At 37.2% G+C, this 17,038-nt stretch overlaps 1 protein-coding gene and 1 long non-coding RNA gene across 4 annotated transcripts in view; both read left to right on the top strand.

Moving 5' to 3' along the window:
- Positions 1–2,487, top strand: part of fndc1 (fibronectin type III domain containing 1) — a 37,932-nt gene extending 35,445 nt beyond the window's left edge. For all 3 annotated transcript variants that reach the window (XM_082147458.1, XM_082147459.1, XM_082147457.1), the window contains 5 exons: positions 587–666; positions 750–779; positions 1,095–1,256; positions 1,471–1,593; positions 1,732–2,487. In XM_082147458.1, coding sequence (XP_082003584.1) covers positions 587–666; positions 750–779; positions 1,095–1,256; positions 1,471–1,593; positions 1,732–1,847 — 511 coding nt within the window. In that variant the 3' untranslated portion in view covers positions 1,848–2,487. The remainder of the gene's footprint in view (positions 1–586; positions 667–749; positions 780–1,094; positions 1,257–1,470; positions 1,594–1,731) is intronic.
- A 1,686-nt stretch (positions 2,488–4,173) lies between these two features.
- On the top strand, positions 4,174–8,544 carry LOC309482866. Its single transcript, XR_014200409.1, has 3 exons — positions 4,174–5,933; positions 6,517–6,663; positions 6,706–8,544. It is a non-coding gene; the product is annotated as an uncharacterized lncRNA (long non-coding RNA).
- The last annotated feature ends 8,494 nt before the right edge of the window (positions 8,545–17,038 follow it).

The raw sequence follows: 17,038 nt of genomic DNA, 5'->3' as shown, positions 1-17,038 counted from the left end.
CTTTTCTATTCTTTTTGTTTTCTTTTTCTTTTTTCAGTTTTCTTAACGTTTTCCTTTTTTCTTTTCCATTTCCCCCCATTTTTTCTGTTTTCTTTTCCTTTATTTATCCTACCCCTTTTATTTCCTTTCAATTCCTCTTTTCATTTACTTTTATTTTTCAAATATATTTTCCTTTCATTTTCCAATTTTCTTCCATTCTTTCTTTTCATTTTCCTTTTCTTATCTTTTTTCTTTAAAATTTTTCATATCCATTTTTAATTTCCTTTATTTGTCCTACCCCTTCCTTTCTTTTCTTCTTTCTCCTTTTATTTTCCTACCTTCTTCCTTTTATTTCTTTTAATTTTCATTACCTTTTGTTTTCATTTCCTTTTCCTAAAATAGTTTCTTTCTTTTCATTTTCCTGCCCTTTTCCTATAGTTTCCTCCATCCCTTGTCATTCGATCCTTATGGTCGCACTGTAAATTAAGTTACGAGTGTTCGGTTGAGTTTTAGATGAACATACAAGATGCTTTCATAAAAATAGTCTCTTCATGAAAGCAAACCATGCTGCAATTATGACATTCTTCGTTCTCATTCTTATTCTTAGGTATTACTTCAAAGTTCAAGCAAAGAATATATTTGGACTGGGACCACTCAGTGAAACTTTAACATACGTCACAGAGTCAGGTAAGTCTTCTCTAGTCTGAACCCACATATAGGGTAAAAAAATTGTAAAAGCACAAATTAAATTAGTGTTTTCTTTAATCTAGATGATCCCCTGCTCATAGAGAGACCCCCAGGTAAGAGATACATCATTACACATTATATCCCTGTATAACCTTTCTCTCTTCATGTGCTAAAAAGACTAGCATTTTTTTTAATGCTGATGTGCTGGTGTTACAACAACCAGCAAGATGACCTCGGTCAACCATCTTCATCAGAAATGATTGTACAACTCAAGCTAGGTTTTAAGTCAGCATAGCTCTGTTAGCACTAAATAGCAAAAAACAGCTGATCTAAGCAGGTCTTTTTATAAGAACCATGCATTGTTCCCTTTTTCATGACATTTTCAAATGTAATGACCTCTTTGTTATTGACATTCATTCCCTTTCTAGGTGGGGAGCCCATCTGGGTCCCATTCTCATTCAGATATAACCCAGCCCACAGCTCCTGTAAAGGAAGTCAGTTTGTCAAGCGCACCTGGTACAGGAAGTTTGTAGGTGTCGTCCTCTGCAACTCACTGCGCTATAAGATCTTCATGGGAGATGGACTGAAAGGTACTGACCTTCCTTTCTAACAAACATAATGCATTTAAAACTTTGATCTACTGCTTAGTGTGTCGGTAATACGAAGCGGTCTTTTTATGGAGTGCTGGCCTTAAAGCCTTGGAAGTATCCAATCCAAACCACAGTTTCCCTCAGCTAAACACAACGCACTGTCTGAGGTTTGGGTCCTGAGGGATACTCAAGCTACGAGTGTTTTCCATTTCAGAAACATTCTACAGCGTCGCTGATACATTTGGCCATGGAGAGGACCACTGCCAGTTTGTGGACTCCTATTTAGATGGAAGGACAGGACCACACAATCTCTCCCTCAACCTACCCACAGCTCAAGGTACGACATCTCTGAGCATGCTCTGTAGTTTGGCTTCACTTGAAGCCTCAAATCTTCACGTCACCTCTGTGTTTGCTCACTGCCGCTTAAGGGGGCGATCAATCAGCACTGTAACATGATGCCGTTTGTGGATTTCAGGATATTATCGCTCATACAGACAAGAGCCAGTGAATTTCGGGGCCATTGGCAGGCGCACGCCACATCCTTTCGTTGGCTGGTATGAATGTGGAGTTCCTATCCCTGGAAAGTGGTAACAGGGGGAAACTCCAAGAGGACATTTCCACAGGCAATCACATACCATGTGTTCTCTTCCTATATCTACCAGCCAATCACAGAGGTGAACTATTGCTCACAATGGCAAACAAACCTAAATCATATAGCATCTGCTTCTGATGGAAGGAATATAGTACTTTGAGTAACACTAATATTTCTACGTATTCGATATCAAGCACTTTTAAAAAAAAAAAATCAGTCTGTATATGAGGAAATTGCAGCATGTGTATTTGAGTTTATTAACAGTGTTTTATTTTCATGTGTTCTGTATTAGTAATTATTTCCCATTCAACTTCACCTGGAATATTTATCTTACAGTAACTTCAAAGAAACACTAATTGTTGGCTTAAGTATCAAAGCACAAGATCAAATGAATTAGTAATGTCTGAGAACAAAAATATGACATTTGCAATGATGTAACAATTTTATCTGAGTGATGTTTGCTGTTGTTTATATAACTTGCTGAGGTTTTGTACTCTTACATTTTTGTATTACCCTCTTTTTAAACAAAAGTTGGCATGGAAGTATTGCCCATATTAGGGCAGATTGAAAAAAAAAACCTATTTTTATTTGCTCAGGAACGGTTCAGATTTGAATAAAGGTGCTATGGAGAAAATGTAACATGATCTTCATCTCCCTTTGATGAATAATAAGGTGCCACAGACTTCTGTTCATTACACACCAAGTCTGTGATTTATTATATTATACTTTTTTAAAGAATTATATTTTATATTAATTATATTGATCACAATCAGATTACTGCGAATCACTTTTCAAATAAATTTTTGTTATGTTTACAATGTATTAACAGAGTACCAAAAAAAAAAAAGATTACAAATCAGGGAAATATTACAGTCACCATCTTAATGCATTTTATATATCCAGAACATTGTCAAGAACGGTTGAATTCTTTCTGATTGAAACGTACGTGTTTGTGGTCATGCAACTGTGGTGGGCTTTCCACATAATAATAGGTGGTAATAACTTATCCTCCTTTTCTAAATCTATTTCGAATGAGGTGTTTTAGAAATAACCCTTTATTCTGACACATTTAAAAGCCTATAACTTCCAAAATTACAAATACCTAGAAAGTCCTTTCCTCCTACACGCAATGCAATACATTTTATTGCACTTTATATGCCTTTTTTTTTATCATTCTTATTTATTATTCCCATCTTTTGTACAAGATAAAGACTGAATACTTTCCCATCATTAAAAAGAACAATAATTATGGTATTCCAGCTCAATGACTGGCATCCATCCATGTATTCTGGCATTGTTGGAAAGGTGCGTCATCATTTGGCATGCCTGCCATAATTAGTCTCACTTTGGCATCGGCTGGATTCAAATCAAGAGTGAAAAGGCAAGGTTTCTTATCTATAAGTACAGTAGTTTCCACTGATGTTTTATTTGGCGCCTAATAATCCACATGCCTAAGGGATCTCTTATCTGTTTTTCCAGAGTTGGGTGTTGTAATGGTTATTTTTAAATAACAGTTGTCTGGTGTAGAAGAAGATCTTCTATCCATTTTAAGAGTATACCAGAACGGTTCTTAACTTGCCCTCATTTAGTCTACAAATATCTGTAGAGCTCAAATCACAAATCAATGAGAAACTCTACAAATCAAAAACTTTTGTCTATTTGCAAGTTCAGAATGTATCGATTCATCGTTTGTAAGAGGAACAGTCTTTACAGATAATGAATTTGAAGTGGGTTGCCAGAGAGAGAGCAAAGTTAGACCGGACAAACACATCTGCTAAAGATGTTAAAAGAGTAAGTGGGTGAGAGAGAGACTGTTTCTACGAAAGAGATTTTTGCACAGTGGCGTGCAATGGAACAATATATTGTGGCAAATATATTTACAAACATGGAATATGTTGTGGGTTTGGAGAACATGAGGGAAATTTGAGCAGGTCACTGATCTTGTCATCGCAACGACCACACAATATTGCCACATGGGAACCGTGATCAATTATCTAAGGTTTCCAGTTGCTTTCTATACTCCAATGACAACTTTAAACTAAGCCGAAAAGGTCACAAAGTTAACACTACACAATACAAATTTCATTTACCTTTTTCAAGGCAATAACAGACTCGTTTACACGTGGCCGGTTATTTTCATAAACGGACATTTCACCCTCTCCGTTTTCAGAAAAGTGTTCGTTTACACAAACCCGTGTATATGCCGTCAAGAGCATGCCAAACCTGTAGGTGGCAGTGTAACGAGAAGCTTAAGCCCATGTTAGCCATTAGCCAATCAGAATCTTTCATCAGAACCAATCGCAATCAGAACCAATCGCACCTTTGACGCAGTGCAAGTTCTGTCGCATACTGTGACGTCGACTGCCTAAAACTCAGTTTTTCTCAGTTTTCTCAATCAAACGTGCAAACAGAGTTTTCCAAAATCTCCACTCTGGCCGGAGTTTTTAGAAAGAATCGTTTTCAGAGGCAAATTCTCCGTTTGCGTGTAAACGAGGGGCACAACCGGAGGGAAATGTCTCCGCTTTTCAAAATAACCATGTACGTGTAAACGGGGCCTCAGAGAGACGTTTGAGGTTGCTGATTGGCTGCTGATTAAAGCTAGTTACTTTTTTCATAATTTTACTGATGGCAGTTTCCAATGTCACAGACTGACAATAAAAAAGGTCTGTTTGCTATCATTTAGGCCTAATTGTGTATTTGTGGTATTATAAGACTGATCTGTGGCATAAAAGATATCAAAGATCAGTGACATGTAAATGCAAATGTAGTGTTCTGAAAAACTTTGACAATAATGAAGGTCTGCTGAACGAAGCTTTACAGGGAATTACAGCATTTAAAATAATTTCCCTATAATTTAGTGTAGAACCACACATGTGAGGCATCTAACTCTGTTAAACAATCCCATTAATGGCTACACACGTAGTGTTCTCTCTTTTGTTTTGGCCAGTTGCTTTTGTAAACCCTAATACCTGTAGGCAAAACCAAGGAAATTGCCCAAGCAATTACGACTGCCTTGTAATGTGGTTCATTTCAGCTGCAGATTTACAATACGTTTGTTAATCCGTATTTTCTCTTTTTAGATGTTAGATTATTGTGATAATCGCTCAGTAATTTTCATCAGATGAGACCCAGTTTCGTTAGATTTATGAGGAAAAATTACCTAAAATTTTGTATAAAATTAGAGTTATTCAAACTGAAGTAAAGCAGGATCTAAACTGTTTTCCACATGCTATTTGTGCATCTCTTTTTAAAGTAGGTCATGCGCTACTTGGGCTGGAAAATGTTACCACTCATACTAAAAGGATTAAATCATCGAAAGAAAGTCAGGAGAGAGAGAGAGAGAGAGAGAGACGACGACGACGAAATGCCATGATGCTTATAATCCACCATATAGCTGCATGTTTATCACTCATATCTTGTTCATGAAAATAAATGTCTAAAATATACAAAGTTCTGTCATTAAACGGCACAGGCTGATATGTCCTTAACTCAATCTGCTTGCAATCACATCATTCTCCATAGGAAACAGCTGATTCCTGCTGTATCAGTAGCCAATGAGCTCGCTGATCAACCTTCAAATACTTGGTCAGCATTTGCTGTAGCAGTGGAGTATGCTTTCAGAAACCCTCCACCTCATAGATATCATATAATAAAGGCTAGATGTCTCGTCCGCGCTGCTGGCCAATGGAGGTCGACGTCCGCACACGGCGGCCATCTTGCCACAGGGAGCTCGCTCACTCGTAACTTTGTTTTAATGGTGCATGTACTTTTAAATAACCATAACTTGCTCAATTTTCTACCGATTTTCCAACGGTTTGGTTTGTTATAAACGTCAGAGATGTAGTTATGACACTGCATACATATGAATAATTATAACAATGGACTTCCATATGAAAGAATTATAGCCACGTTAATAACGTTTGTAAGAAACCAAACTGTTTGTAAATCCGTCAAAATTTCAGCGAGATAAGAGGATTTGTGTTCGTGCTGATCACTCACCTTACTTCAGATACCACAGAGCTCGCCAGAAAGCTTCCCTGTGACAAGATGGCCACCGGTGATGCCGTTCGAGACTCCGCCTTAAAGTCGGCAAGAAACGGAAGTTGAGATTGTCATTTTTTCCTTGTTGTGATGTATATCCGAGTGAAACGGCTTCTGAAATTAGAAAAAAATGTAGGGCGGGGCTTGATTTCGTCCATCGGGAATTGATTGGATCGATGGTGGTTGGGCGTTGCAAACAAAATGGAGGCAGATTTGAATGCCAGTTTACATTCAGTTGTGGAGGATTTCTCTCCACCGGACTACCCCACCGTTACCCTCCCATGAAGGATTTTTTATTGAGGAGCCCGGCGACGAGAACGAAGACGAGTAGCTACATTTTCAGGCAGGAATCAGCCCATTTTTATATGAGCCTCCCGCGAAACGAGACAAACACCGATAGCCGCACCCTCATCGGCTCTGGCCGCACCCTTTCGCCATGGCACGTGACCGAAAGAGAAGAGAGGTCGTTTCGAGGGGGGAGGGAAGGGTAATGATTATATAAAGATTATAAGGGTACATGAATTAAAAAAAAATAATGAAGTGTACAGATAAATCATTTATAATAAACACTACAATATTACATATAAAAAGAAGATTTGTCAAATTTGATTTCATGCTGACTTTAAGACATCTAGCCTTATATGGATATCTATGCTCCACCTTCCCCAGCTCCACCTGTATAGATCTGCTAGGGGTAATTCATGTATGCTATTTTGTAAAGCAGCATCATGTCTTACTTGCTCACAGCAGTGTGTTGTGTGTGTGTATTGGATAGTAGAAAGTCCCATACTTGCTCTGCAGCAGCAGCAATAACAGCAGCATCAGATCTATTCCGCTAAGACCAAACATACATTGTCATATCCATTAGCATGCCAAACATTCAGAGAGTTGTCATGACAGAAACATATTTTGCTGAGGTAAAGCTCTGTTTAATAAATTTGGCACAATAATATATAATCTACATGTGTCCTGATAAATTCTTGCCTCTCTGCTTTGTCTTACTCACAGTATCTGTGCAAGATTACCAGCCTCATCCAGTGCCAGACTAAAGCAGACTGTGCTGACGGCCAGTTTGAGTTTTATGTCCAAACTATACAATCCAGGACATGACAGAATGACTTTAGCAGTTCTTTACAGTGACAATCAATAAGGCTACTACATTATAGGGATCATGTCCTCATCATGAACTTATTGACTGGCACATAGGAGAGGGATTCTGGCTTTCTGCAAGTCTCACACTATAGTTTGACCAGGACAGATAGACTAAGTCATTTATATCTGAGCTCTGGTGTTTTTCTAGCACCTGGAAGTTTAATATGTACCCTGTGCACTTTTAACATAGATTTACATAGACTGGGTTTCCCTGCCAAACTGGCAGAGTTTAATGTTTTAAAACTACTACCATTCCCAGTTTGTGATTGATCATTTAAAATTAATCTCTATAATGCCATGTTTGGCACCCAATTTAGTCATGCGTAAAACCGCTGTGCTTTGTGAGCGGGACTGGCCCCTCTGTGGTGAAGGGCAAAAGGCCCACCGCTGTAAAATCGTTTAAAAGCAGTCAAAGGTTGTGCTGGTGTGCTTTAAAGTGTATTGTGCACTGTTGATACACAGGAGAGCGTGTGAGGCTGTAAATTGAAACATTGTTGACAACACAGTTGGCCATGAACATAGAAAAGTCCATTACATCACAGGTCAGATGTGTTATAAACGCATATGGCACCTTCAATTTTACGATACAAAGCTTTAAGACTGATGCTTACAATATAAAGGAGGTAAATAGATTGATTTCAGTTAGTATATAAAGCACAGTGCTTTACGTATTCATCCCTCATGTTCAGTTTTTTGTAATTTTGTTATTTTATATCTTTCATATAGACGTTGGATTTTGGTTGGAAATGACGTCAGAACACCATGTGCAATGTGCTTTTTATTAGATTTTTGAAATATATTTCTATATAGCTTTAGATATTTTATTTCAGTTTTAGTAATTTTAGTATGTCAACTAAACAGAGTTGTTGAAACAACTTTATTTCAGTTAGGTCCCAAGGCAGCATTTTAAATGTAGTTGTTTTTTAGTTTAGGTTTCTCATCTAATATTTATATTTTATTTTATTTCAGCATTATTTTTTTATTTTTTTTATAGTTTTAGTTAACAATAACAACTCTGATTCACCAGTAACCTTTTAAAATGGAATGATAAACAAATATATATTTGAAAAAAGAAAATTATTTTTTTCATCCATAAATGGGAATGTGCTTAGAGAGGGCCCTATTACGAATGATGGAAAATTGATGGTCATTGAACAGAGACAAAATACACCAAATTTGGAACGCATTAATGCAAGATCTGGTTACGTGGATATATCTGTTCATCGGAGCTTGTAACAGATATCATCAGACATTTATGTGATTTATATTCACATTGTTTCCCTCGTACCTTGTTTTTATACCTTTATCACAAACTCCAACAATCAAAGGAAAATTACTCACAGGTTTTTCATCTCCTAAATACCTGAGACATGATGTAATATGTTTCTGGAGTTTTCTGGTGGTTACTCCCTCTTGCATTGCAGTTATTTCCCAGTTTTTTTTTCAGGGTTTTTTTTTTCATTCCAGCTAGGAAGAAACCTGCCAAAACACAGACTCACCTAACCTCCACATGGAAAACCTGTCATAACTCAAGAAGAGATGTAAACATGCAGCAGAGAGAGCGAAGGCCCACAGCTCCTGCGTCCAGCCGGTGCTCCCAGCCAAGTAGCCCTGCCATGGAGAGGCATTACGTTCCCGGGACTCTGGAAATCACATAAATAGTGTCATATTTCAATATGCATTTATATATATTCATATAATGTGCTTTGGCATGAGCACATCTTCTGCAATAACCAAACAGTCTGAAGATTTCGGTAATTACTCCAGCAGTACGAGGACACTGATATTAAACACAGTGTTACATAATCATCTCTCTGCCTGTACGCATTATGGCTGCTAGACATGAGACTCATGAGGACAAAAAATGCAGCACTCCACCCGTCTGACAAAGCACCATTTGTTATTGTGTTTGGGTGTAACCACGGACCACTCCACGTGACAGGACTGCTGTGTGTGCAGAAGTATAGATATTTTTGGTCATTTTTTAATATATATTCAGTATCTGGTTACACTCACATACAACATGATTCCACTTTTTCTTCTCCCAAGTTGAGGAAGTGACATCCATACAAATGGCTATTGTCTGGTGTAAGATGAATGGTCTGAAAGGGCTTTTCCAGTGTGCTTGCTGACGGATGAATGAAGATTTACACCTGCACTGTGCAAAAGGTCTTAAGAACACTATGCCAGATGCTTTATTGTACCGTAAAACACTTTCATCGTGTGTAACGTTATACCGGATGCGAGGGATGCGCCGCGACACGTCAAAAGCAAATAGAGCCCATTATAATCAATGATGCTGTCAACAATATGAGTTGCACACATAGCGTGTAGACGCAGACCCCCAGTTCTATTTTTGACGTTGCTAATTCACAATATCATGCACTAATTCGACAACAGGAAAGACTTAAAGTCACCATGAGAGACCAAAGCAGTAGCAAACCACAACAATCCAGTTATCCAGTCAATTACTAATGGACAAAATCAAGTCCCGCCCTACAATTATCTTGTTCGTGAAGCCATTTCACTTGTAACAGGCTACATCACAATAGGGAAGAAAAGACTATCACAACTTGTTTATGGTTACGATAAAAATAATATGATAACAATTAACTTTAGTAGCAAAACTGACTGATTTTGTAAAGCTAAAATAACTGTAAGCAGCTGAAACCTGAAGCCTCACACAATCAAATGGCTGTGCACGCTCTTAAAATAAGGTGGATAATGATAAACGTATTAGTTGCCACACACCAACGTTAGATCATTTTCTGCTTGTTGAAAGCTCGCACTGTGGTTACGTTCTGTCCATAACTTTAGCGTGCTTTAAAATAATTTTTGCTTCGCTGTCAGTGTTTTTATCTATTCATCAGTTATAAGGCATAACTTATGCATAAGGCAAACAGGTGAAATCAATGGAGTGCCCTGCGCGTCGAAAAATGACATTAAAAAGTCACGCCAAGGGGTCCTGACCAAGCGTCAATATGTGATGAGTTGGGTGTGAGAACGTGTTGTTATTGTGGTGAAGACTCTGCTATTTTGCTAATTATTATTTTATTGTTTTTACTTTATCGTTAGTTATCGTTCTTGGCAAGACACATACATCACCCAAGTACACCAACATAGACGTGAGAGCAAGGCAAGTCATTTCACTTGGCGGCCATCTTTGAAACACAAGTGATGCAAGTACAGCTCCTATCTCTTTGAATGGGGAAACATCAAGCTCTCCAAAACTGTAAATTTCATATTTCAAATCACCAATGAAATGTGACAACAACTGTCTCATTCATTTTGTTTAGAAATGCTCAAATCATGAAAAAATCTGCATTTTTCAGGCTGGACCAGCCGATGCACACGTGCAGTCGTAAGCGCATGTCTCAGAACATTGACTGTTTTATAGCAACATGAGCTTCAAAAGGCAGCTGCAGTGATGCATGACTTTTATTTAGAAGGCAGGATATTCTTCCATATTGCGTGTTGTATAGCTAGCATAACTATAGCATTATATTTTAGGGACAGTGTGCACATTCTTAAATGTGTATGCAGTGTCAAGATTTTGTTTGTTCATTGATGAGATGTGATGCAAGTGCATTAAAAAAATATATATATTTTTTTTTTTCATAGAGAGGAAGTTTTAAATCTTCTGGAGATCTACAGAAATAAACACACATTCAGGCAAAAACAAAAGTACTGGCTTGTAATAATTCTCTGGGCAGCTCGTTTGTCGTCTCTGGGGAATCCCTTTCGTCCCGCTCCACTTGTTCTTTCCTTTGATCACAAGATCCAAAGCTCAGTTTTACATCTCCTTAACAACAGTTATAAATCAATCGACTGACACAGTCACACTAACAATATCATTCACATTCCTTACCCGTGAGTTTGACGATGCCCTGAACTCTGGTTCCCCATTTTTGCAGAGGTGGACAAAGTACACAACTTCCTTACCTGAGTGAAAGTACAGATACTACTGGTCAAATATTACTCCCTTTACAAGTAAAAGTTGTAAAGACCAATTTTGACTTAAATAAAAGTACAGAAGTACTCGTTTTTAGAAGTACTTAAGTATCAAAAGTAAATGTCAATGCATTGTTTTATTATTGTTGTAAGTAATACTTATAGTTCCTTATTCCTCTGAATCTATGCCTGCCTACCTACCCTCATATCAATATCAAATGTATTTCTAGAACACAGTTCCAGTAGTGGGATTGTGAGATTGAATAAGTGCACTCAATAACGTCCACAATGGTTTCAGACACGCAAATGGCTGTTCCTTAAATAGTGCCCTATTTAAAGTTTTTGGGCTTTTAATATTGCTGCTGAGCTATTTAAATAGAGCTGCTGAGTCCATAGCCACTTTCAAGAAACAGCTGAAGACGCTTCTTTTTCGACAGCACTTGATCCAGTAATACCAACACTTTCTATTCTATTCTATTCTATTCTATTCTATTCTATAAAAAAGAAAATTAACATGTACTGTTAGACTAACCTGAGAAGGGTCATAGCACTTGCATATTGTTGCCCTACTGTTAGTTTAACTGCTTCTATTTTTCTCATTTGTAAGTCGCTTTGGATGAAAGCGTCAGCTAAATGAATAAATGTAAAATGTAAATGTAATATGAATATGTTAGCCTTACTGTTAGCTATAAGCTAGTGTGCTCCAAAATAATGACAAAATTTGCATTTAGAAGAGCAAACCCAACGTTGAAAATTAAAATCAGGTTGATGTCAGAATCCAACGTCAGATTGACGTTAATCTCCAACGTTGGACAGACTTTCATATTGTGGTTGAAAAGGAAAATCGGGTTGACGTCAGAAACCAACATCAGTCGGGTTCTGAGTCTGACGTCAACCCGACTTTCATTTCCAACCAAAATTGACGTCAATATGAAGTCAATTCTGATGTCAAACCAACGTCGGGTTCTGACGTCAAACCGACTTTCATTTCCAACCAAAATTCAACCCCTGCAACCAAAATCATCACATTTGAATTTTATACATTTAAAGTATTCTGTGTTAGCTTTGCTTACATTGTTTTAACTTCTTCTTCTTCTTTTTTTTTTTTTTTTTGCCTCATTCATATTGTATTTCACCATATGCCACTATGTCTCTTTATGTTTTTCCCCTTTGGATTTGGCAGTGGATTGATGGATTAAATAACAGGATCTCACATCCAATTACACAACTTTTGAATATCTCTTGATTTCAATACAGGATTGTTCACTTTCTTATGACATCAACATTAACTTCTGCCAAAATAATCAGTTGTCTTCACCTCTGCATCTGAGCTGGCGTGTCAAGTGAACCGGCGGACATTTTCAAATCAAGTCAAGTTTATTATTTTTGGATGAAAAACGATTAGTTAGATGGTCCCCAAAAAGCAAATCAACCGACTGATATATTAATATTGCTCTTACACTGTATCAAATGAAGCTCTAATATTTATGGTGGCTTGACAAGCCTTCTTGAGTCGAGAGTGTGTGAGTTTGATCAGTCTGTCTTTTATTCCTCTGTTTCCTTTCCAAAATGGCTGCGTTTCTATGGCAGCATCATCAAGAGGTAAACACTTGGAGAAAGATGAAGTCACACGTTTAAAGCCAAGTCAAAGCAGTGTGGTGGCAGCGCCTCCTGTTAGTGTTTAAGAACCATCAGAGAACACTCAGAGTGCTTAAAAAATAAAAACAAACATACCCATGGTGCCTGTTCTTCATGAAGGAGGATACTTCTGTGGTAATGAATAACCTTTTCCCCTGAAACACGTGTCTTTGTGCCGCAGGAATGGATAACTTGTCAATTCAGCAGAAATAATTCTTGAAGTAGGTCTAATGTTCTTCCCTTTTAATTAACAGGCAAAACACATTTAGGCTACTTGAGTTAAAGAACAGATACCCTTCTGAAATATAATTTGAATAAAAATATAGGCCTATACTCTTTTGAATCATCTCTAAATAATGATTCATTCATAAATCGGACATCTCTATTGCATAGATTTTTTTCACTTTAAATAAAACGATGACGGCATGTTAATCGCACACTTCCTAAAGGCAAAAACAGTATGTGACAAAAAAGTATGTTCGAATTCACAGTACTCTTGAAAGAGTCGGCAAAAAGTATTACAAAAAGACTTACAACTTTCTGAACAGCGAATTTCTGAAGTGTGCATATGATGGACACTTCCCTATTTGACCGTGGCAGTGAAGCGACATCGGTGGTAGGTCACATGATAAAGACAGATTACATTCTTACACACACTCATAGCTACTATAGCTATAGAGTGTACTTTTTAGCAGTCGTAAAGTTATTCAAAATGACCTATTCAAGAGAGTATGTGAGGATGCAGCCAGCCATTAAATTGGTCTTAAATGGCCTTGTACTTAAATGACTTTTGTTGCTTATAGCACACATTTAAAATGAAGTGTTATGTAGGCTACAATTGGCTTCATTAGCACATGCATTACCCACAACTCAAACATTAAAATAATTGTATTTTTAATTTAATTTAATTTAATGAATGCCATATGGATCCAGATAGAGAGAGTAAAGTGCAATAAGGTGCAATTCACTCTGACGGGCAAACTTCTCATCGCTTAAACGTGACATATAGCAACAACTATTCAATCTTTTAGAAGAAATTGCTCACACCTGAGATTCTAAAATCCCACACCAAGGATTTTTTTTTTTTTTTTCGCACATAAAGGAAATTTATTCCAAAGTTTTTTGTAAGCCAAAACAGATCAGCCCCATTTAACTCTTATAAAAAGAAAACTTAATCACTTAACTTTCTTAATCAACAGCTGATTAAAAGAAAAAACAATCATGGTACAAATATGCTGCAATAACAAAACACATTTTTTTTTCTTTTTTTTAAATGGTCACCCCTCTGGCATTAATCAGTTGGGTCAGATCAGTTTTGCTCTTTGTTAATGCAGCTATTAAGTCTCAGAATAGTGGAACAACAGGCAGTTGTAGAACACAGAACTCCTCTGGTTCCTCAGATGGTGTTATGGAAAAATCCACAGTTCCCCTCGTACTCTTTGCCTTCTCTTCTGTCTGAAAAATGAAACACATGAGGGGCTGATGGTGGGCCTGGCTGTGGCTCAAAAGCACCGCAGGTGGAATATCTCTGTTATTGTGGAAGAATTCACGCCACGCTCCAAAGTTGCTCTTCATTCCTGAGCTGATGTTTGCCGTGGTGAAACTCTAGAGTACAAAGAACAGTGTAACAATTACAGGAGTGCTCATATTGCACTTCATGCTGACGTGAACTCATTCAAACTCTGAGTTGCTGAGTGAGAGGAAGTATTCGCTGCGATGTGTGATGAAAGACAAAGAACTCCCATTATTCATATTTGTCTGAATTACTGACATTAGAGAAAATACTTGAATAAAAATACTTATAAGGTCTGACCTTTTCTTATAGGGCAAAGGTTTATCTTATTTTGGGTAACTATTGAAGCACTGCGGATGTTCTTTTTAAATAGTGATTAAAGTTTTTTTATCTAAAAGAAGAATTTAGAAATAACAAGAGTGCATTTGTTGTCGGAAACAATGGCTGCTGAAACTTGTAAAGTTTGATAATTGGTTTGACCAGTATTTTTTGCAGATATGCTTTTCTTTCACATGGTTATTTAAAAACCATTATTATTATATAAGTATTTATTTTAATAAGAATAAAAATAATAATAATTATTTTATTATTATAGGTAACCAAAATGCATTTATTGAATAATGCAATTTTTCATTATTGTTATGGTTCTGCATTAGTTAGAAACATTAATAAATGTAATAAAAAAGACAATCAGTTAATTTGTACTTTCAACACCAACATATTTTTTTTATACCTGCCAGTATGACACCAAAAATATTTATTAGTTCAAAGTATCCATAATGAATCGAACCGGATAACATTGTGTTATTCCCTCTCTCTTGCATCATCTGATGATAAAACCATTCTCCTCCCGAGATACACCAGTTCAATGATACCTCTAATACTGCTCAGATGGACAGCAGAAAAACAGATGCAGTGAAGGAGAAAGGGGAAAAAAGACAGAAAAAACATCTGGACAGACAGACAATTGCGCAGCAGAGACATTCATCTTATCCACATCCTTGCATGGTCGTCAGACTTGAATTATATTTTAATGCTTTCCATTGGGATGTGTTCCTGTGCCAGAATTATCATCATGTGTGCGTAGACACAAGGAGACAAACATTGTGGCCAACTACATAGAGGAGCATTGCGAGGAGGATGATGGAATGGGCGAGAGACGAGCAGGCAGGAGAAAGGACATGTTGAAACTCATAAAACATAGTTGGGCAAGACTGGGATTAATAAACTCTGTAGGTGCAATGGTAGCATTCGACATGACTCGGTAGGAAAGGTTTTAAAACAACATCCAGCAGAGCTGATCTATATAGCATTAATGATAATAGATGGCGAAGTGTGGCAAAGAAATCATGCACAATTTATCTGTACAATACAATAACCAAAAATATATACGGATGAATAGAAAAAGGTTTTTTTTCTCTCTCCCGTCTCTTGGCTGTGGTGCAGTGTCATTAAATTTGCAAAATTCCATACAGAAAAAAAACATCTTGAAAACTCATTAAGTGTCAGTCAAGTCATAGGCTACATGGAAAAATATAAAAGTTGCTCTCATTCACTTAGCCCCACGGCAACTGGATTTCCAAAGGAATATAAAGCATAATGGCTTATTAATACCTTGCATTAAATAATATCCTGAACTGAATCAACAGAACACAGAGTGACGGAACAGGTCTCTCTCTGAACATGCCAACACCTCCCAAATTATGAGTCGAATAAAGAGAAAGCCAGGAGAGTTTAGGCTACTTTGCTTTTCTTGCCTCTATACCAATAGCCCTTCCCACCTGCTCTCACCAGCTGCCCTCAACAACAAAACATTTCATTGTCCATTTGTCATTAATCTGTGCTAATAATTACTTTTAATTAAAGAGTAATCACAATAATTGTAGACATCCCAGTCACCACCCGAGATTTAAACAGCTGTTAGAAATTAAGTTTGACAATTTAAGCCCCATTGTGCCATAAACTAAGCATGTCCCAGAACTCTTTGGGAGTATATAGATATTTTTTCTCTCTCTTCATTACATCATCATTGCAGCATGGATTTTTAGCACTTTATCATTTTCAAGCATTTATCACTTATCATTTTCATTACAGTAACATCATCAAGAAAGTTTAATTGCAGAATCTTTTCCCCTTTTACAAGTCCCAGAGCAGGACTACGGGTGTGGGACCATCAACCCCCAAACAGAACTGGGAAATTACAAAGATCATGTAGCAACACCACGTTTTGTAATATCAGAAAGCAAAAATGTGGACAACATAATTAAATCACACCATAAAGTCAATTAAGCAATTTATGACACGCTCATAAAAGACATTATTAAGTAACTTGTTTCATTAGAGTCAATAACTTGATTCAAAAGATTCAATGACTGATTCAATGACTCACTAAAAAGTTTGAGCCTTTTCACTGCGGCTGTACATTTTAGATTTTGAAATGCCTATACTCGGATAGGCCTTTAATGGTCTTTGTCTTTACATTTGCTAGTTTTAAGTTCTACGGTGGATTGTAGATAAATATTTACCTCGTCCGTCGCTTTTAGTTCTCTTTTATATTCTAATAAGTACCCTGAAACTATTTAAGTGCTAGTGAGAAACCGCTGCAAACGATTCAGTGTGGGAGTGAACTTTCCGAATGAATCAAACTCAATCACGAACAATTTCAAACCCACCTGACTGATTCATAGACAGTAAAAGAAATGGACAAAGCGACCCCATTGGATTCAACGGAGACAAGTGAAGTCAATTAGAAGCTCTCATTTCCTGATGGTCGAGCGTACTGCGCAGACTCAAACTGAGCTTGACGACGTAGATGTGACGTGAGCAACCTGTCTGTCTTCTAGTAGCTGTGCCAAGGGAAATCTGAATCATTCCCTTCCGAAACTTGCAGAGACG

Source organism: Leuciscus leuciscus (assembly GCF_965113295.1).
Source record: "Leuciscus leuciscus genome assembly, chromosome: 19".
Classification (NCBI taxonomy): Eukaryota; Metazoa; Chordata; class Actinopteri; order Cypriniformes; family Leuciscidae; genus Leuciscus; species Leuciscus leuciscus.
Note: the sequence above shows the minus strand (reverse complement) of the source record. Positions and strands in the feature narration are given on the sequence as shown.